The sequence below is a fragment of the Bufo bufo genome, chromosome 3 (assembly GCF_905171765.1).
Source record: "Bufo bufo chromosome 3, aBufBuf1.1, whole genome shotgun sequence".
Classification (NCBI taxonomy): Eukaryota; Metazoa; Chordata; class Amphibia; order Anura; family Bufonidae; genus Bufo; species Bufo bufo.
In genome coordinates this window covers 314,563,737-314,586,489 of record NC_053391.1, presented here as the reverse complement: position 1 = coordinate 314,586,489, position 22,753 = coordinate 314,563,737, and the positions used below count along the sequence as shown (strand labels likewise).

Here is a 22,753-nt window from a genome sequence, read left to right as displayed (position 1 = left end):
TATTTACTTTATTACTTTATTTTCTGTGCATAATTTTTATTTTTTGAGAGTATTTTGTACTACTCATCATGGTAGTAATGATCTTTCAGTCAGCATATATTAGCTGGTAGCCTTATCCCCTACTCAGGGCGCTCAGGAGGTTCCTAATATGGGATCGCTCCTATCGGGGAGGCCATTCCGTTTTTAGGCAGGGCACTACAGATTTTGTTTTCATAAATTCACTGTTTTTCTTTATGTTATCATTTGGGTTATTTTTTTAAATTTATTAATGATGTAAAATAAAGGCTACGCTTTAGTGGTGGTAGTCTGTGACTGCTGAGAACTCTATATACCACCTGTCGTAATATTATACCCACAGATGGGTTCCTGTCTGAACTGTGAGTTCTTCTCTTGTCTTTCAGTAAGAAAGTTCAGCTCTGAGCTGCCTTATATTTCATTCTAGCGCACGGACTAATTGCACCTTGCCATAAAGTAAATGTCTCTTTCGGCAGCACAGACCCAATCAATACTGGGGCAGCAGATGATCGTCTTAATGAATCAAGGCCTAAGTCTCACCTTTCTAGCTTCTTAGAAATATGGGATGAAGACTGAACATCAGCTGAATGGCTTCTGAAAAGAGGATAGGATATAAATATGAGATTAAGAAGTAATTAGAAGTTTCAGTAATGAAATATATTAGTTTTACAATTGGTTTATCATTTTAAACAAGTAATACTGCGTGCATATTGGAATAGCAACACAAACCTACTCTGTGTATGCTATAATAAATGACTTAGGAAACATTATTTTTTGGAAGCCCAAATAATATCATGTGACAAAACAATATAAGGTATCATAGATTATAGATTAATATCTATCCTCCAAGGAAAAAATACAATTTGTGTGCTGAAAACTCATAAATGCAGACCCAATATCTACTGTTCCAATCTCTACTGTAAATAAGTTGAATCAATCTTTAATTACATTAAAGAGCCAATTGATGGGACCGCATTTTATAGTTGCAGTTCACCATATGTTTCATTTCTTGTTTATGTTATGATTGAGAAGAATACATTCAATTATATCAGCACATTTTATAGGAAGTAGATTTTTTACGTGATCAGTCCATCAGACAATGCTGCTCTTCGTAGGGTTAGCAAAATATGGGTTTTGGTTGTTTGACTTCTACAAGGGACTCAGTTATAAGTCTGCAGTGATTGATGGACTGCTGTGTAGCCGGGTTTCTGTGCATATACAGCCATAATCAATCATTACTGAGAGGGCCACAAAGGTGCAGGGCACTGTACTATTTAATAGTTCCTATAAGCCAAAAGGCACACTATTTTGTGTCATTTGGGCTAATAAGAGAGCGGAGTAGCGGACCTATCCCCACACTATACATCTCTTACATAGGGTGGCATAGTCTGATAGTAATAATTAACTCTCTTTACAAGCAGAAGCAATTCCATGATAACCTAAAGGGCTGCAAGGAATTTCAAGTTGTGTATGCATTTTAGATTCTTGTAGTGTTTTGTAGCAGTGAACTCTATCACGAAGACCTGGATCTGCAGTAACGTCAGCCTGTATTTCGGTTCTGGCTCCTGCATATATAGGCATTGACAGTAGTAATACAGGGTATATTTGGAATTATCATTCTTTTAGAGCATTACCCACATACAGACGTTTTCTCCCAGTCCGAGCATTCTAATTTTATATACTAACCTTTTATGTGGTACAGTATCAAATGCTTTTGAGAAATTAAGATATATGACATCCATATATGACTGTGGTAGTCAAGTCTAGAACTTACCTCCTCATAGAAACTGATTAAATTAGTTCGACAAGACCGGTCTCTCATGAAGCCATGCTGATATGGTGTTATATTATTATTTTCAATGAGATATTCCAGAATCTCTTATTGGGGAATTGGGAAATTGTAACTAATTTGGGGGTGGGTGTAGGATGGTGAGACTGCATATGATTAATGGGAGTCGGGTGACAATGTGGAGAAACTTATGACAACTTTGGGGGGCATGAAGATGGTGAACCTGCACATGACTGCTGGGGGTAATGGGGGAACAATGTGACACAAGCTTCTGACAACTTTGGAGGGTGGGAGGATGTTGAGCCTGCATGTGACTGGGGAAAATTGGGGGACTATGTGGAGAAAGCTTCTGACAACTTTGGGGGTGTTGGAAGATAGCAAGCTTGTATGTGATTGCTGGGGGTGGGGGGGGGGAGCAAACTTCTGACAACTTTAGGTGGTGTTGGAGGATAGTGAGCCTGCATGTGACTGCCAGAGGAACCTGAAAGTCTCCTCGTATGAACCAGAGCAGCAGTGTCAGCTGCACCAGGTCCTTGGAGCCCAAGGGCCAAAAAGGCTCATCTGTCACATAAACTAACACTAGTATTTTAAAAGGCATGTGGTGGTAGGCAGGGGGACCATTTTTATAATAGGAAGAGGTGAATAAAGCAATTTCGATTAGCACAGTGGAACTATGCATAAGAACCATAAATATTACTGATATAAATATCACATATAGAAAACCTTACCGTTTCAGCTTTGAGTCCTTGGAAGTCTTTTGTTGGTTCTGAGTTGGAGAATCACTTTCAGGGCAGTCACTGCAAGAGAGATGAAAAGGTAACTCTTTTCAATGTGTCATGTGCTCTATAGTAGGAAGGAGCTATGACTGCTTCTATAGTTTAGAGGGTTTATACCTTATATATATATATGCTTCTTCCAGCAGTTTCTTTCAACTTTCCCATACACTCCTCCACCACTCTTTGCAGTACAGATTCACCCAATAACATGTCTTAATTATGAATGCCCTAAAATGAAAGGGTCTGTCTCATGAAAATAATTTCCAAGGATGCTATTATCTCCCATTAAAGCTACTTTCACACTTGCGGCAGCAGGGTCTGACAGGCTGTTCTGGCGGGGTGAATGGGGCCGAAGCGGACTTCCGGCAGCATGGTGGACTAGCCTTATGCACAGATCCGGCAGGCTGTTCCCCCGCCGGAACAGCCTGTCGGACCCTGCTGTCGCAAGTGTGAAAGTAGCCTAAAACATGTTTACAACACTTCAGAACATGACTTATGAGTTATCTGTTCTGAACATTTAATGATGAGATTACTGAATTAAACTAACCTACTGCAAAATTAATTATTTTACCATTTACACTTTCAGGAACTGATGCTGTATAGAGGTACTGAAATCAGGACCTGTATGGAGGCTAATGCTGTATTCAGATATTATGCCTTAATCAACGCAGTTGCCTGTATTTATGCACACACATGGTAGAGTTGGAAGAAACAGTGGCTTTGTTACGGTTCCCCCAGCCCACCGCTGCCTCCATGCCAGGTGAACCAAGTCAGCTGGGTTTCCCGCTCTGACATCGGAGCCCTGGACCAATGATGTGGCGAGTCAGGGCTTCAGAGCATCAGTATGCTCAGCTGGCAGCTCCACCCAGTGTGCAGGGACGCTGGGGTGAGCTGTTCCTCAATCAGTACAAAAGGCCATAGCCTAGTCCTCTGGATGCTCCCTTCTGCTGTTCCCTTGCCGTTATTGAATACTCCTCTGGTTTAGATTTTCTGGATTATTATTGTGACTATGTTTTTTGGCTTCTGGCGATTTGGTATTGTAGTTGAGCTCTTTGTTTTTGACTTTCTGGTGCGTAGTTTTTCTCATTTGCCTCTGGTGTTTTTTGTACTTCATTGACTGGTTTTTGACCCTTTACCGTATAACTACTCTCTTAGTGTTTGTTCTTCCCTGTTTGTATGTTACCCTAACACGTATTTCAGCGCAGGGACTGCTGCCCAGTTGTGGGGTCACTGCCTAGGGTGACAGTGTAAGAAGGTAGGTATAGGGGCAGGGGCGTACATAAAAATCATTGGGCCCCATAGCAAGAATCATAATTGGGCCCCCTAACTCCACCCATTACCCACCCCTGGCTCCTCCGGTGCCACACCCATTTGCTAATAAATAAATAAATACAATGTATAAATAACCTTTTGAAACCGTTTAGGATAAATCATATTTTTATTTTTATTAGAGGGAACCATATTCCTCTGCCTTCACTCACAGGTGCCGCGATCTGCATTGATCGTGGCACCTGAGGGGTTAAATGATGAGGGCGATGCACTGTCCTGAGTCCTCTATATATTAATCAGCCTTATAGAACAGTGGTGTCCTGGGCCCCAACCCTGCAGGAACTTTGCTTGCTGCTGCCCTTTTCATCCCACTAACAATCACCCCATGACACTGTCCTCTATTTTAACAATTCAACAGCAAGCATAGGTCATTGGGGTGTCCGCTATATAATAAGCCTTATAGAACTGTGGTCCCCCGGGACCCAACACTGCAGGAACTCTGCTTGCTCCTGCCCTCTTCCCCCAATAACCATCCCGCCACCACCCCCCATGAACTTTTTTTAAACATGTCTGTCACTGCTGTGAGTGTACAACTCACTTTGTCTGTGGTGGCAGCACTGTGGCACACAACAGTCCAGGCTCCAGGGGCAAGCCAGCAATACTGAGCCTGGGGGCTGGTTGGAGTCGGGACTCCGTGAAACTGGATGGTGGCAGTGGCTAAATGAGGCAGCAGGTGGTGGCACTGGCAACTGCAGTGTGTGAGGGTGGTATATACAAGACTGCCGCCCTGTGCTTCCCGCCGCCTGCACAGTTCTGCTCTGCTGCTGTCTGCTGAGCCTGTAACTCGCACACTAGCCAATCGGCAGCAGGAGCTTTTCACTGCAGTGCGAGTGCCCAGCAGATAGAGCAAGGAGAATGAGCGGTGCTGCAGGATGTCAGGAGACAGGTGGGACATTGGTCATCAGATAGGGGGGAGGGGTGGGGAAGCAGGGCCTGCATTAGCCCCAGATAGGGATGGAATGCCCGGTGATAATAAATACATAACTGCAGACGTAGGGGGCGGTGCCTTCCATGCACTCCGGGCCCCCCTCCCACGGGCCCCATAGCAGCTGCGTGGTCTGCCTATATTGGCAGTACGCCAGTTGATAGGGGGTCTGGGAAGTATTAGGGCTGCACTATCCCTGTTTGTGTGTGACTGTAGTCTTCATCGACCTAAGCCTAACTCTGCCTTTTGTTTGCGCATCATGAATGTGGTCCGTGATCTAGTGGAACAAATACAGAGCCTATCCATGATGGTCCAGGATTTAGCCCAGAGGGTCCATAATCAGGAGACTATTCAGGGGTCGCTGGGCAGTACCTTGGCTTCCCCGTCTTTGGAAACTAAAATCAAACTTCCTGAGAAGTTTGCGGGTGACAGAAAATTTTTTTTTGCTTTTAAGGAGGGCTGGAAACTTTACTTCAGACTCAAGCCTTTTTCTTCTGGTTCTGAGCAGCAACATGTAGGAATTGTCATTTCATTGTTACAGGGAGACCCCCAGGAATGGGCATTCTCTCCTCCCTGTGATTCACCTGTTTTAGCCTTGGTTGGCAATTTATTTTTGGCTCTGGGTCTATTGGATGATGAACCAGACAAAGCAGCATGTGCTGAAAGTAAACTGGTCAGTTTGAAACAAGGTGGTCGGCCTGTAGAGGAGTTTTGTGTGGAGTTTAGAAAGTGGTGTATTGCTTCCGAATGAACCGATCCCACATTAAGGTGTCAGTTTCCCCGGGGTCTTTCTGAGGGTTTAAAGGATTTCAGGGGCGGATTGGGAAACTGAAGTGGCTATAAAATACCTAAAAGTGGCCCCATATTGTAGGAGGGTCTAAATTGACAGGAGGCAGGACAACAAAAGTAGGAGGGTCAGCGCAAAATACCACAGTGCCACACAATATATTGCCCCAAAAGCTGTCCCTCTAAGTTGGTCATCAATAGAGGATACTTTTCTCTCCTCTTTTCCTATTAAGATATGGAGCAGGGTGCTTAGGAGGTGAGATGCGGGACATAGTTGAATTCAGGAGGGCATGTCGCTGGCCGGATACATAAGTACCTGATTCTAACAGAGTTAATTACCACTGATAACTTATGTATCCAGCCAGCGGCAGAGAGGAGGGCTTGGGCGGACCCCTGGCCATCGGCCCACCAGGAAATGTCCCTGTAAGGTCTATGGCCAATCCGCTCCTGAAGGATTTACTTATCAGCTATCCTACTCTCAACTCTTTAGACAAAACTATGATGCTTGAAGTACGTTTAGATTGTCAGCTTAGAGAATTAAATAAGAAACGCATGGTTTTGCAGGTTCCCAGCATCCTCCAGATCCAGTGCCTACTTCCCCTGTACTGGTTTCTGACCTGAAAGAACCTACGCAGCTTAATGCCACCTCTCTCTCTCTCTCTCTCTCTCTCTGTGAAACAAATAACTCTCAGAAGACATCAAGGACTTTGCTTCTATTGCGGTGCTATGGATCAATGGGTCAAGTCGTGTCCCAAATGCCCTTCATGGGATATGGAGACAGAGCCGAGAGAGGTTGTAAAAAGGTAATCCTGAAAAAAGGTATTTAGTAATGTCTCTAAGAGAATTATGTTGCCTATTTGTGTTCAGTTTGGGAATACAAAACTGACAGGAGAGACTTTTGTAGACTGATTCTACCATCCTGGGGAAGAATGGTATTAAATTCTGTACTCCTGAGATCACTATGTCAGTGGGGATCCTTCACTCTGAAATTTGTTCATTTCTGGTTATAAGAGAACTAACTGTTGATGTCTTGCTAGGAATACCTTGGTTACAGGTTCATAATCCTGTTATTAACTGGGAAACAGGGTAATTAGAAAGTTGAGGTAGAGATTGTTCGGATCATCTTTATCTTGCTTTGTAGCAAGTGATTCCTCTGCACTTGTCCTATTTCGTTCCATTGAGAAAGCTTTCTTCTGCAAAGGAATTATCTTCAATATTTTTGGATCATATTGCTAAACTTCATGGTATTCATGAAAATATTGTGTTGGACAGAGGAATTCGATTTGTATCGAAATTTTGGAGATCAAGACTCATTAATGAGTTTTAGGATGTGAACCTAGCTTTAATTCTCTCCCTCTCCGACTGCGCAAAGGAGTTGATTCTTGACTTCAAATTTCAGAAAGTGCACATTTTTTATTTCTCTGGTCCGGACCATCAAGCCATGAAAGACTACATTAAAGAAAGTCTGGTAAAGGGTCATATCCAATCGTCTGTTTCTCCTATGGGGACGGGATTCTTTTTTTGTAAAAAAAAAAAAAAAGGGATGTGGGTCTTAGACTACTGGGAGCTTAATAGGATCAGACATTGAGCTGTCCGATTTTTTTCAGGACCCATTGAAAATGAATGGGTCCAGATCTGTTCCACAAAAAACGGAACAGATCAGGAAAGAAACAACGGACGTGTGAATGGACCCTTAATCAGATTCAGGTAGCTAAATGGTTCACCAAGTTAGGCCTTTAGGTTTTTTTTTAACCTCATTCACATCAAGGGGATGAGTGGAAAACAGCCTTTAATATCCCGGAGGGACACTTTGAGTATTTGGTGATGTCATTTAGTTTAAGTAATGCCCTTGCGGTCTTTCAAAATTTGGCAAGCGTATTGTTTCGACAATTTGTAGGAAAATGTTTGGTTTTCCATGTAGATGATATTTTAGTGTACTCTTCCGATCTAAATTCTTATGTTCATCATGATACAGATATTACATGATTATCTATTACATTTTAAAAAAAAGTCTGTTTGGTGCCAAAGAGGTACCATTCTTGGGGTATATTATATCCTTGAATTCTTTTCATATGGACCCAGTTAAGGTCCAGGCAATTATAGACTGGGTTCAACCAAAATCTCTCAAGGCCTTGCTTTGCCAATTATAATAGAAAATGTTTCTGTTATTGCCAAACCTCTCAGAGATCTAAACCAGAAAGGTGTGGATGTTGTTAATTGGAAGCCAGAAGCTACAATTACCTTTGAGAGGTTGAAAAAATATTGTGATGAAGCTCCAATTCTTACCCAACTGGATCAGAATACAGGTGAAACTCTAAAAATTAGAATATTGTGCAAAAGTCCATTTATTTCAGTAATGCGAATTAAAAGGAATTGCATTAATGCAGCTTAAAATTAGAATTTTGTGAAAAGGTTCAATATTCTAGGCTCAAAGTGTCACACTCTAGTCAGCTATTTAATCCATACCCCCTGAGCAAAGGGTACCTCAAAATTGTGACTAGGGTTTCATAAGCTATAAGCCATAATCATCCAAATTATAACAAATAAATGCTTGAAATATCTCGCTTTGCATGTAATGAGTCTATCTCATATGTTAGTTTCACCTTTTAAGTTGTATTACTGAAATAAATGAACTTTGCACGATATTCAAATTTTTCAAGTTTCACCTGTAGACCTTTTATTGTGGAGGTCAATGCTTCTGAGGTTGAAGTGGGAGCGGTTCTGTCTGAGGGCACATCTACCTTCACTATAAAGCAATGTGCATAATTTTCTAGAAAATGTTCTGCTGCTGAAGCTAACTATGACATTGGCAATCTTGAGCTTTTGGCTATCAAGTGGGCTTTTGGGGAATGGCATCATTTCCTAGAGGGGGCTACACACCAGGTAGTGGTCCATAGTGACCATAAGAATCTGATGTTTCTGGAGTCCGCCAAAAGAATTAACCTTAGATAGGCACGTTGAGCTTTGTTTTTTACACGTTTTTAATTTTGTTGTTACCTATAGGCCTGGTTCCAAAAACGGCAAGGCTGATACCTTGTCCAGAAGCTTTAGTGCCACTCAAGACCTGAAGTCTGAGCCTGTTCCAATTTTACTTGCAGGAATTGTGGTTTCTGCTAATTCTCCTGATCTGGACTCCGAGATCTCCGCTTATCTGATTCAGGTACCTGATGGTACTCCTGCAGGTAAATTTTTTGTCCCTGGGGGGTTTTGTACCCCTTTATTGTCTGAGTTACATGACTCAACAACACTGTGTTGAGTGGACATCGGGTTATTGAAGGCACTAGTATGTTGGTGTCTAGGCATTATTGGTGGGCGACTATGTCTAAACATATCCAGACATAGGTCTGTGTGGTCCAAGTCTCCTAGAACTCATCCTGCTGGAGAGCCGTATCCTTTGCCTAGTCCCAAGAGGCCTTGGTCACACGTCTCCATGGATTTTATAACGGATCTTCCACATTCCCAAGAGAAGACCATTATCTGGGTGGTTGTGGACAGGTTTTCTAAAATGTCCCATTTTGTTCCATTGAGCTTCCTTCTGCAAAGGAATTATCTTCAATATTTTTGGATCATATTGCTAAACTTCATGGTATTCATGAAAATATTGTGTTGGACAGAGGAATTAAATTTGCATGGAAATTTTGGAGATCTCTTTGTAGAAGTTTGGGTTTCAATCTCTCATTCTCATCAGCCTTTCACCCAAAAACTGAAAAAGTAGCAGACTGAAAGGCTGAATTTCCTAGGAGGTACAAAAAAAGAACCGCTAAGAGAAGGAGATCTCAAGTGGGTAATTTAGTGCTGGGTGACAAAGTGTAGTTATCAACAAAAAATATTTGTCTAAAGGTACCGTCCAAAAAAATTGCGCCTAATTTCATTGGTCCATACAAAATTCTAGAGGTTATTAATCCTGTATTTTTCCATCTGAAATTGACGGATTCTTTGTTAAAAAAAATATGTAACTCCTCTGGTTCCGGTGGAGGTGAAAGGTGAAACAGAATTTGAGGTAGGAAGAATTCTAGAATCTAGAAGGGTCCATAATAAGTTGCAATATTTGATTCACTGGAAAGGTTATGGTCCTGAGTAGAGGTCCATGTGGATTGGTTGATTAAGAGATTTCATGAGTTACACCCTGACAAACCTGCAGCAGCAGTGTCCGGTTTCTGGGAGAACCAGGTCGGCTGGGTGGCCCGCTCTGACATTGGAGCCCCAGGCCAATAGTGTGGCACGCCGGGGTTTCAGAGCATCAGGATGCTCAGCCGGCAGCTCCACCCGTGCAGGGACAATGGCATGAGCTGTTCCTCACTCAATACAAAAGGCTGGTGCCTGCATGTGCAGGTGACGGTGAATTTCCAGTCATCTGGCTCCCCCTGCTGTTCCTTTGCTGTTATTTAAGTCTCCTCTGGCTTGGATTTTTTTGGATTAGTATCCATACCTCATTCATTTTGACAAATGTGATGTTTTGTACACTTGTGGAGGACAACTTTGTCCATTTGTGTGTGACACTGCCACCTGCCTCTCTGAAAACTCTCACTGAGATCAAACTGGAGGCTTGACAAGACAATACAGCGAGAGCAAACTGTTCCAATCTGCATGAATGTAGGCTGTGGACTTCACTTCATTTGGTTGGGGAAAAGCCTCAGGTGTCCTGCCATATTTCTGAGACAGACTGGCCATCTGTTAAAGACTACACCCTACAGTTGGGCAATGTAGTGCTACCATGGAAGAGAGAATTAATTGTGAGAGAGACTCTGCACACCTTGGTTGGTAAGTTTGTTTGGATTAATTGGGAAAGAGATCAGAGGGGCATTTTTGGTACGGTCTAGACCAAACAGATAAATCTGGTTGCCTCTTCAAAGGGCCGAGTATGTGACATGCATCCCTGATGAGCTGCTACTGCCCGACTTAAAAATATAACATGCTCCCTGCTGTGGTGGTCTGGTGCATAATGTAATCATTTACTACTTTAAGCTGTTTGTACAGACCCTCCAGCACATGCAAGGTGGAATTCCAGTGAGTTCGAATGTTGCAGATCAAGTTATGCAAAGGAAGACTGTTCTGTTGCTGAAAGGTATCCTTAACAACTTAAAGGGGTATTCTCATCTTCTCTTTTCATACTTACCTTCCTTGAGCGCGACGTTCACTTCCTGGATTCTTCTCGCGGCCGGGCCGCGCTTGCGCAGAAGACTGAAGATTTTCTCCCGGCCAGGCCGCGCAATGTCCTGAACGCGCACTCCGCCGCGCATGTGCCATGGTGACTTATTCCTGGCCTGTACAGTACAGAGTCGTCGTGTGCGTTCGCGGCTCTGTACTATACTGGCCAGGAAGAAGTCATCATGGCGCATGCGCGGCAGCGTGCGCATTCAGGACATTGCGCGGACCGGCCGGGAGAGAATCTTCAGTCTTATGCGCAAGCGCGGCCCGGCGGGATTCGACAGGAGAGGTGGCCGTAACCAGGGGAGACCAAAGACAACATCAGGTAAGAGGGGACTTATTTTCTAAAAAAGGGTGGGAATTGGGTAATAAAATGTATTTAGAAAAATGATTACTGTCAAATCATTAACAGATTTAACAGTGATCATTAAGATGAGAATACCCCTTTAAGAATAGCTGAAATACATGGACACTCTCCTGGACAAAGCTAGCGCCTTCTGTAAGTCACAATACTTTTTCAAAAACTGTTGCACCACTAAATTTATCAGGTGCGCCATGCAGGGAGCATCTGTTATTTCCCCCAAATGCAGTGCAGCAATGATGTTTCATTTTTGTTGACCACCTTGCCCAAATGCAGTTGGCGAAGATACAGCCAGTGGGATATTTGCTGCTTGATGAAGATAAGCAACTGATCCGCTGTGTGGCTTCTCTCGCCCAGGCTTAACAGTTCTAAGAGAGCATGGCAATGTTTCACTTTACAGATATGATAGGAGGGATAGGGAGTGAAAGCAATGCTCTGCCCTGCTTCTTTCGGGGATGGGAAGATGTTCATTAAGGAGGATGCGGATAAGAGACTGGTGTGGGAACCAGACCGACACAAACATGGAGGTGTCAATAGAACCTGGCCTTGTTGCTTTGGTGCTCTGTCGCCACTGCCATGCAAAACATTTACCCAGTGGGCCATGAAGACATGTACTGGTCCTGCCGATAACAGCCACGCCAGGTGGACAGTGGAGTGCACCTTGTCACACAGCGACATGTTCTCTGCCACGTGAGAGTACAAGGCAAGGATGGCTTTTATTTTTTTAGAAATAATGGCAGCTAGGTATCTTCCATTGAGGCTGAGCGAACACCATCAGTTGCCTATAGGCAGCGGAATCCACAAAGTGATACAGCAACAACTGCACTGCCAGTAACTTAGGTAGGAGTTCACCCTCGGATTGCTGGGCGCATATAGTTGTTTTCTAGCTACACATTCTGTTATGGATGACTGACAACAGAGAAGCGGAGAAACAGTAACTGCATATGACAACGACATTGTACTGAATGTGAATGTATATTGGCTGCCACAAAGGAGACCAGGAGAAGGAAGACAGTCTTCTTCCAATTGCTGTCCAGTTCTATTTTCCTACTGGAACTGGTGATGCTACTTCAAGTGCTGCAATAGAGCCATGATGCCTATGTTTGTGCTTGACAGCCCACATCTTATTTTAATTCTACAGATCTCGCACATGGCAGTGCTTCTGTCTGCTGGCACTGTGGGGGAAAAACGCCATATAGGAGGTACTTGCACAGAACTAGCAGCAGCTGAGCTTGGCCTAGGTCGGCATGTTTTGAACCTGTGCCCATAGTATCAGTGGCATTACCAGTTCCCAAGCTGACCACAATAGAAGCAAATTTGGCTTTGGCAGTTCATTTGGAGGTTTTGGCAATACATTGCCTCAACTCCTTATTGCCACCATCGTGGCCACCACCCTCCTCTTCTGATGTCCCCTCCTCCTCAGCACCCCGCTGCCAAGTACTGTCCAACAAACAATCAGAATCATATTCATCACCCTCCCCACCACTTTTATTAGACTGTGATATGTCATCTTGAGCTCCTTGTTCCCCCTTCCGATTCCCAGCTCTATATGTGCCACTGTTGCCATGACTACTGCCCATACCGCTATCAACATCAGATACAGGTGCCACTACTACTACCACAGTCAAAACATCTATGCATAAGGCCCTTAACCCACCTGAACCTCCCCTCATGGCAGTCCAAACACTGACTATTCTCACACAAGTCATTAACAGCTAGACACACCCTGAGTACCTTATATAGCACGCACAGTGTTTCTGCCTCTTATGAAAAAAGAAGGTGCACCACTGTGGGGGGTCAGTGAAGACCAACATTATGCAAGTGAAAGGCTTTTCTGGGGCTGTAAAGAGGAGAAGCAGGAGTAATATGCTGAGCCCTACATCAAAGGTATGGTGTCAGACTCAGAGATTACACTGGTATTGACAATTTACAATAGTATAATACAGTAAAATGTGTTAAATTAAACTGGTATATTGATACAGTACAATGCATTGAATTAAACTGGAATAATAATGCAGTAAAATGCATTGAATTAAACTGGTATATTGACACAGTAAAATGTGTTGAATTAAACTGGTATATTAATTTTTACACATCTATTCACTGTACGCCATTGTCATGTGGGCTGGTTGCTGAGTACTTGTGGTATGTTTCAGTGTGGCAGTGCACATCCGCCTCTGTTCCATACATACTGGCTGTGGATACTTGTGGGTGTAAATAGCTGTATTGTGACATGTGCTCTCTCCAATCTGAATCCTTAGGGTTAATGTCCCGCCTTGCCCTATGAATGTGCAGAGATCTGTCAGACTGTCTGCACATGTAAGACTCTTCTCTTTGTTTTGGTTTGGGTTTGAGCTGGATCCACCTTCCCTCAGGTATACTGGGTTGTTTGTTAGCGAGGCTATTTATTCCTCCTTCTCCCAGTGGCCTGTACGGGAAATAGTTAATTCCTGTGGGCTTTGGATGTGTTGTGGATCGTCTGCTCCAGCTCAGCTCAAGATAAGTCCTCTGTTCCTCCCCTTGGTATCTTTTATCTAGGCCTCTAGGGAGACGCTTGCTTCCTCCTGTTTGAAGAAGCAGGTCACCTCTTCCCTTTTCCTTACTGCTCAGGGTTTTCCCAGTGTGTATAGACTTAGGCACGAGGGCATGTGCATATCCACCATTAGGATATGCACATGTGCACAGCAATATAGGGAAAGCCTTAGGGATCGCTAGGAGGTGATCCTTTTCTCCCTAGCTTTTGGGCCTAGTCAATTGTTCTTTGTTTTCCCTAAGTTTGGTTATTTCCCTGCTTACCTACCTACCGTGACAGGTAATTCCCCAGTCTACGTATGAATCTGCACCTGTTGCCCATGTGCTTGTTAGTTGTACTATTTAGTTCCTAAGCTCTGTCTGTTTGAGGTAAGTTCTGTCTGAAGTGTGTAGCCAGACCCTGGCTGTGCAACGATATCTGCTTCTGTGCAATAGTGTTTGCTTCTGAAGTATTAAACCTGTTCCTGAAGCTTTGCCTTGTATGTGCCTGTTCCTGTCAAGTGTGTCTGGGTTCTGAAGTTCCATGTCAGCCTGCTATTATGTGGTATGTCCGGGTTCCGGAAGTTACTGCCAGGTGTACACTATTCTGTGCAGTAGTTACAGTTTGGACTGGTTTTCTGTGATAGTTCTAGGTTCCAAACATATTCTGTCTGCCTGCTACTATCTGTATGCCTGGGTTCTTGAAGTTATTTTCCAAGTCTGAAAGAGTTCCAAGACTATGCTTGCCTGGGTTCTTGAAGTTATTATCCAAGACTGAACAAGTTCCAAGTCTATGTTTCTGTTTGCCTGGGCTCCTGAAGTTATTATCCAAGTCTGAACATGTTTCTATGTCTTATCCTGAGTCCTTCAAGTAACATTAATGCAGTAAAATGCACAATTTTAAACAGTGGCAAAATTGGTATTTTTCTTTTTTAATGGGCTGTTATTGGTTGGCTAAAATGATCATTTATTGTTAAATTTCACCCAATGAACGATCAGTTTGGTTAAAATTGTCCTTTTTGATCAACTTTAGACTAATATGTATGGCCCCCATAAGAAGAGCCAAAAGGTCTAATGTAAGTATACTAGAACTAGTTGGGAGTCCTAATACAAATTTTGCATTGGTACTTAGCGGTTTCAAACTACTCCTTAGTCATTTTTCTGTGGAAATGTTTCCATCACACTCATTCTATTACTCATTGAAGAAAGTATTCCAATATGGGAATAGATTGTTTTAGAGCCTGTATTACAGCCTGCATAAAGTTGTTATTGTTGGATCTACTCATGTCCTATTGCATTGAGTCAGACAGAAGTAATAACTGCATAAGGCTACGTTCACACTAGCGTTTTTGCTGGATCCGGCAGGGTTCAGCAAAAATGCTTCCGTTACTGATAATACAACCATCTGCATCCGTTATGGACAGATCTGGTTGTATTATCTTTAACATAGCCAATACAGATCCGTCATGAACTCCATTGAAAGTCAATGGGGGATGGATCCGTTTTCTATTGGGTCAGATTGTGTCAGAGAAAACAGATCCGTCTTGCTCTGCATCCCAGGACAGAAAGCAAACTGCAGCATGCGTCTTTTCCCGGTATTGAGACCCTATGACCGATCTCAACACCAGAAAATATTAACGCTAGTGTGAAAGTAGCCTAAAACAGCTCAATTAAGAATACCATAGAAATCCATTACCTCCATAATGCATATATGACAAGACTTCAGAGACTCCTCTATTACTGAATTATACAGGGAGTGCAGAATTATTAGGCAAGTTGTATTTTTGAGGATTAATTTTATTATTGAACAACAACCATGTTCTCAATGAACCCAAAAAACTAATTAATATCAAAGCTGGATATTTTTGGAAGTAGTTTTTAGTTTGTTTTTAGTTTTAGCTATTTTAGGGGGATATCTGTGTGTGCAGGTGACTATTACTGTGCATAATTATTAGGCAACTTAACAAAAAACAAATATATACCCATTTCAATTATTTATTTTTACCAGTGAAACCAATATAACATCTCAACATTCACAAATATACATTTCTGACATTCAAAAACAAAACAAAAACAAATCAGTGACCAATATAGCCACCTTTCTTTGCAAGGACACTTAAAAGCCTGCCATCCATGGATTCTGTCAGTGTTTTGATCTGTTCACTATCAACATTGCGTGCAGCAGCAACCACAGCCTCCCAGACACTGTTCAGAGAGGTGTACTGTTTTCCCTCCTTGTAAATCTCACATTTGATGATGGACCACAGGTTCTCAATGGGGTTCAGATGAGGTGAACAAGGAGGCCATGTCATTAGATTTTCTTCTTTTATACCCTTTCTTGCCAGCCACGCTGTGGAGTACTTGGACGCGTGTGATGGAGCATTGTCCTGCATGAAAATTATGTTTTTCTTGAAGGATGCAGACTTCTTCCTGTACCACTGCTTGAAGAAGGTGTCTTCCAGAAACTGGCAATAGGACTGGGAGTTGAGCTTGACTCCATCCTCAACCCGAAAAGGCCCCACAAGCTCATCTTTGATGATACCAGCCCAAACCAGTACTCCACCTCCACCTTGCAGGCATCTGAGTCGGACTGGAGCTCTCTGCCCTTTACCAATCCAGCCATGGGCCCATCCATCTGGCCCATCAAGACTCACTCTCATTTCATCAGTCCATAAAACCTTAGAAAAATCAGTCTTGAGATATTTCTTAGCCCAGTCTTGACGTTTCAGCTTGTGTGTCTTGTTCAGTGGTGGTCGTCTTTCAGCCTTTCTTACCTTGGCCATGTCTCTGAGTATTGCACACCTTGTGCTTTTGGGCACTCCAGTGATGTTGCAGCTCTGAAATATGGCCAAACTGGTGGCAAGTGGCATCTTGGCAGCTGCACGCTTGACTTTTCTCAGTTCATGGGCAGTTATTTTGCGCCTTGGTTTTTCCACACGCTTCTTGCGACCCTGTTGACTATTTTGAATGAAACACTTGATTGTTCGATGATCACGCTTCAGAAGCTTTGCAATTTTAAGAGTGCTGCATCCCTCTTCAAGATATCTCACTATTTTTGACTTTTCTGAGCCTGTCAAGTCCTTCTTTTGACCCATTTTGCCAAAGGAAAGGAAGTTGCCTAATAATTATGCACACCTAATATAGGGTGTTGATGTCATTAGACAACACCCCTTCTCATTACAGAGATGCACATCACCTAATATACTTAATTGGTAGTAGGCTTTCGAGCCTATACAGCTTGGAGTAAGACAACATGCATAAAGAGGATGATGTGGTCAAAATACTCATTTGCCTAATAATTCTGCACGCAGTGTATGCTGCTTACATAATTACAGTATAATATGTATACACTTGTCTCAGTATGACCTGTCTGCCATATCAGTACTGCTGATCTAGTTCACCAGTGTATAACGGATAACCTCCTGTAGGTTTTCCTTTTATTAACAAATGCTTCTAGTAGTGAGACCTGCTTCATACCAGTATCAGTTATTTCTCAGACCGTCCTTGGTGTAATATAAAATTATGTATAATGTAAAATTCTGAAATATTTTGGCTACTCTGGACACAGATATCGATTTGAAGTATGACCCATGGTTTATCATAATAAAGTGTTCTGTTGAGGGCCTCTGCTATCATGACAACAATATTGTGATGTTATTTATATGCTGTAATTTCAGCTAAGTGCTCAGAGCATAGGCTATTTCCAATGATATTTTGCACACTGGCAATCCATACAGTGACCTCCTACATATGCTACAATTGTACTTAATTACACACTTTCCAAAACTTTAATAGCCATGGTTAACAAGCACTTGCCAACTAATAGCCTTTATGCATATATAAGAGTACATTTTATATTACTCATTAATGTGCTATTGTCTGGTTTTCCTCTTAATTGCTAACATTCAATAATTAGACTGCAGTGGATTAGCATTGATTCCCCAGCTGTATAGGTTGTAAATTAGAAATAATCATATTTTATATATTAAAGCAACCTCTTAGCTGTGTATTTATAAAGAAGAAACCATGTATATATACTTAGCAGTTTAGGTGATGCTCAAATTCAATTTCTGTTTGGTATAAAAAGCTTTACAAACAAGTTTCCATTTGGCAGTGAGGTCCAGTGTGGATCAATAATCGGACAAGGACTTCCGGTTCCGGCGCCGCCATGTGAGGACGCAGCGCTCAGAGCTCCTGCATACCGCCGAACATTTTGGTCATTTGGCAGCGCAGGGAACTGTTTTTTCAGCCCTAAGGGACGTCCGACTGACACCACTTACCTGCAGCAAGGAGCCGATGGAAAGATATCTCCTCCGGAGCGGGCAGAAGATTACAGGTGCGCAGCTAGCAGCCTCACAGAACGCGGCAAAAATGGCGGACACTCAGCCACTACTTTTCAGGGAAGAGGGCTCTCAGAATACCCAGGGAGAGGGGTCCCCCCTAGGTTGCACGGCCACAATAGATTATAAACAACTAGCCATTGAAGTGGCAATGCGTATAATGCCGGACATCCAGAAAACACTGGAAACGACAATATTGGCCTCTTTTAACTCCCTGAGGGAGGAGGTAAATCAAACCAGCATACAAGTTGGGGCCCTGGAGAAAGAGATGCGGTCCTTGAAGCAGCAAACGGGGGACACTGAGTCTGTTTTAAAATCCCAGCAGCATGCCCTGGAATACCTGCGTTTCAAGGTTGATGACCTGGAAAACAGGTCACGCCGCAACAACCTGAGAGTGGTTGGGCTGCCTGAGTCCATTAAACAATTGGATCTTTTAGATATATGTGAGAAAAAACTGCCAGAGGCCCTGGGCCTAAAGTTTTTCTGCCGAGTGGAGAGGGCCCACAGGATTGGTCCGGAAAGAGGCGCCACTAGGGACTCTAATTCGGAGTCTCCCCACAGTGGAGATGGGAGACCTCGCCAAGTTATATTTAAACTGCTGGATTTCAATGATAAGGTGGCTTTACTTCGCAGTTTTCGTAGGAGGAGACACCAGATAACTATAAGGGGCCACAAAATTTTATTATTTGAGGACTTCTCGGCTGAGGTGGCGAAGAAACGCAAGGCCTTTAGCCCGGTCTGCACTGCACTCTACCAAAGGGACATCAGATTTCAGCTTCTTTTCCCAGCGGTTCTAAAGATTCACAAAGCACATGGAGGGACTATCACTTTTAGATCTTCCACTGAGGCAGAGGAGGCTTTGGATGAGATTATTGATTCAGAGCAGCAAGATATATCCCTCTCTCCCCAACGGTCTACCTTGAAGGACTCATTGGTTCCAGCGGTTCGGCGAGGGAATGACCGTTCGCGCAATGGCCAAGAAAGGCCCTCCAGGAGGGGACGTTGACATTCCTCAATTCTAAATGTGGTTGAAACTCAACCCTTAGGGGTAGAATTTTGTTAATGCTACTAAGCTGTTCCAGTTTAAGAATGTTTTATTATTCTGCTTTATGCTCCGTATTAGGGCCGTTATTGTTCAGTTGTACAGATAGCAATTGTTCAGGCTGGTTATGTGAGAGTTCTGCCATGGCGGAAAAAAGGAAAGTCTATAACTAGATTTTGTGACGGCTGACACCATCTAGCCATATCCGGTCCAGTGGATCGGTACCTGCTACCACACACTTAGACAGTTTTATTTTATTTGGTTGTATTTATATTGATTTTTGTTCGTTTTTTCTGTTCTTTTTTCCTCCCCCCCTTCTTCCTTCCCTCTTCCCTTCTCCCTTGGCTTTCTCTGTCTGGGGATCCGTACATACCGGAACTGAAATGAAAATTATCTCCTGGAACGTCAAGGGCTTACGTTCCCCACAGAAGCGGTCAAAAATTTTACGTCACCTAAAGCGTCTTAAACCTGATGTAGTTCTCCTGCAAGAGACGCATCTGGAGGATACGGATTTCTTCCGTATGAAAAAGTTTTGGGTAGGTTCTGTGGTCGGATCCTCAGCCAGGGAGCGCAAAGCTGGAGTACTCACTTTAGTACATAGAAATTTCTCAGGGAAAATACTTTCAGAGTCTCATGACAGTGAAGGCAGATGGCATAAGTTGGTGGTAGAGATAGGAGGGATCTCCTATAGCATTCATAATGTGTATGCCCCAAATGAAAATAATGCCCCCTTTTACGCTCTTCTGGAGAACAGACTGCATATGGATGGAACCCACAACAGAATTGTGGGTGGTGATTTTAACTCAGTCGCCTCTGTTCTGGAAGACCGGAAGAGGGAGGAGGGGATGGTCAGCTCGCAAAGACTCTCTGACAAGGTTATACCTCCCTTTCTAACTTCTACAGGTTTATATGATACCTGGCGCTCTCTACATCCTGAGGACAGGGAGTATACGCATTTTTCACACGCACATAATGTATGGTCTCGTATTGACTATCTTTTCCTTCCTCTGCATATGTCATCTAGGGTGGTATCAGCTGAAATTCATGACTTACTAATTTCTGACCACTCACCTGTTTCCATTTCCTTGCAGGATACCTACCCTAGAGGAACTGATTTTATATGGCGCTTTCCTTCTTTTCTTGCCAAGGATGACAATTTCAAAGATACACTACAAGGTTGGTGGTGGGAGTTTCAGGGTGACAATCCCCGTGATGCATCAGATGTTTCGACCCATTGGGAGGCTGCAAAAGCGGTTCTGAGGGGTCGAATTCTCGGTTATGTCAGTAATCTACGCAAGGTGGTTGCTAAACAATATCAGGAGGCTAGCTCGGCCCTTAGAAAGGCATACACTCAATTTCTCCGGGTGGCTACCACTCAGCACAAGGAGGCCTGGATTGCAGCTAGAAATACCTTTGAAGTTTGGGTAGATAAACGAGAGGCAATGTATAGGTCAGAATTCCAGACGGATCTGTTCAGATTTGGGAATAAGTCAGGCAAAATGCTGGCCAACCTAGCACGGGGCAAGAGGACTCCTACAGTCATCACAGCTCTGAAAGGAGAGGGGGGAGTGGTCCAAACAAATCCTAAATTGATAAATGATCTGCTAGGAAAATATTATGAGAGTCTCTATAGCGACACCCCAGAAGACCCTGAAAAGGGTAGGAGATTTCTGTCAGACGTTAAATTACCTTCCCTAACAGAGGAACAGCAGGGATCTATAAATGCGGAAATAACGGCTGAGGAAGTGCTACATATAATACGTTCCCTACACAACGGAAAGGCGCCAGGCCCTGACGGATTCTCAGGAGAATTCTACAAAGTGCTACAAGAAAATCTTGCCCCCACACTGACGGAATATTTTAACCATCTTTTACACACAGGTAGTTTCCCTGCTCATGCTAATGTTGCCCACATTAAATTGATACTTAAACCAAATAAGGACCCACAAGATCCAGGTTCATACCGCCCGATCTCGCTCATTAATCAGGACCTCAAGATATTGACTAAAATATTGGCGGACAGACTGAGCCTATTAATGCCTGCCCTGATAGGGTCCTCCCAGGTGGGTTTCATTAACCACCCCAGGACTGCCGTACGCAGGATTGCGTCTTTGCGGCGGTCCTGTTGTTCTGGGTGGACGCGCCGGTGCGTCCTCTCGCGAGACGCGAGATTTCCTGTGAACGCGCGCACACAGGCGCGCGCGTTCACAGGATCGGAAGGTAAGGGAGTGGATCTCCAGCCTGCCAGCGGCGATCGTTCGCTGGCAGGTTGGAGATGTGATTTTTTTAACCCCTAACAGGTATATTAGACGCTGTTTTGATAACAGCGTCTAATATACCTGCTACCTGGTCCTCTGGTGGTCCCCTTTGTTTGGATCGACCACCAGAGGACACAGGTAGCTCAGTAATATGTTGCACCAAGCACCACTACACTACACCCCCCCCCTGTCACTTATTAACCCCTTATTCACCCTTGATCACCCCTGATCACCCCATATAGACTCCCTGATCACCCCCCTGTCATTGATTACCCCCCTGTCATTGATCACCCCCCTGTAAAGCTCCATTCAGATGTCCGCATGATTTTTACGGATCCACTGATAGACTGATCGGATCCGTAAAAATCATACGGACGTCTGAATGCAGCCTTACAGGGGAGTGATCAATGACTGTGGTGATCCCCCATATAGACTCCCTGATCACCCCCCTGTCATTGATTACCCCCCTGTCATTGATTACCCCCCTGTAAAGCTCCATTCAGATGTCCGCATGATTTTTACGGATGCACTGATAGATGGATCTGATCCGCAAAACGCATACGGACGTCTGAATGAAGCTTTACAGGGGCATGATCAATGACTGTGGTGATCACCCCCCTGTCATTGATTACCCCCCTGTAAAGCTCCATTCAGATGTCCGCATGATTTTTACGGATGCACTGATAGATGGATCGGATCCGCAAAACGCATCCGGACGTCTGAATGAAGCCTTACAGGGGCATGATCAATGACTGTGGTTATCACCCCATATAGACTCCCTGATCACCCCCCCTGTCATTGATTACACCCCTGTCATTGATCAACCCCCTGTAAAGCTCCATTCAGATGTCCGCATGATTTTTACGGATGCACTGATAGATGGATCCGATCCGCAAAACGCATCCGGACGTCTGAATGAAGCCTTACAGGGGCATGATCAATGACTGTGGTTATCACCCCATATAGACTCCCTGATCACCCCCCTGTCATTGATTACACCCCTGTCATTGATCAACCCCCTGTAAAGCTCCATTCAGATGTCCGCATGATTTTTACGGATGCACTGATAGATAGATCCGATCCGCAAAACGCATCCGGACGTCTGAATGAAGCCTTACAGGGGCATGATCAATGACTGTGGTGATCACCCCATATAGACTCCCTGATCACCCCCCTGTCATTGATTACACCCCTGTCATTGATCAACCCCCTGTAAAGCTCCATTCAGATGTCCGCATGATTTTTACGGATGCACTGATAGATGGATCAGATCCGCAAAACGCATCCGGACGTCTGAATGAAGCTTTACAGGGGCGTGATCAATGACTGTGGTTATCACCCCATATAGACTCCCTGATCACCCTCCTGTCATTGATTACCCCCCTGTCATTGATCAACCCCCTGTAAAGCTCCATTCAGATGTCCGCATGATTTTTACGGATGCACTGATAGATGGATCCGATCCGCAAAACG

The 22,753-nt window shown here is 43.7% G+C and overlaps 1 protein-coding gene across 3 annotated transcripts in view; it reads right to left on the bottom strand.

The window, feature by feature from the left end:
- LOC120995232 (transcription elongation factor A protein 3-like) overlaps positions 1 to 22,753 on the bottom strand; it is a 101,151-nt gene that overhangs the window by 38,642 nt on the left and 39,756 nt on the right. For all 3 annotated transcript variants that reach the window (XM_040424300.1, XM_040424299.1, XM_040424301.1), the window contains exons 7-8: positions 2,533 to 2,601; positions 556 to 609 (exon numbers count right to left, since the gene is read on the bottom strand). In XM_040424300.1, coding sequence (XP_040280234.1) covers positions 556 to 609; positions 2,533 to 2,601 — 123 coding nt within the window. The remainder of the gene's footprint in view (positions 1 to 555; positions 610 to 2,532; positions 2,602 to 22,753) is intronic.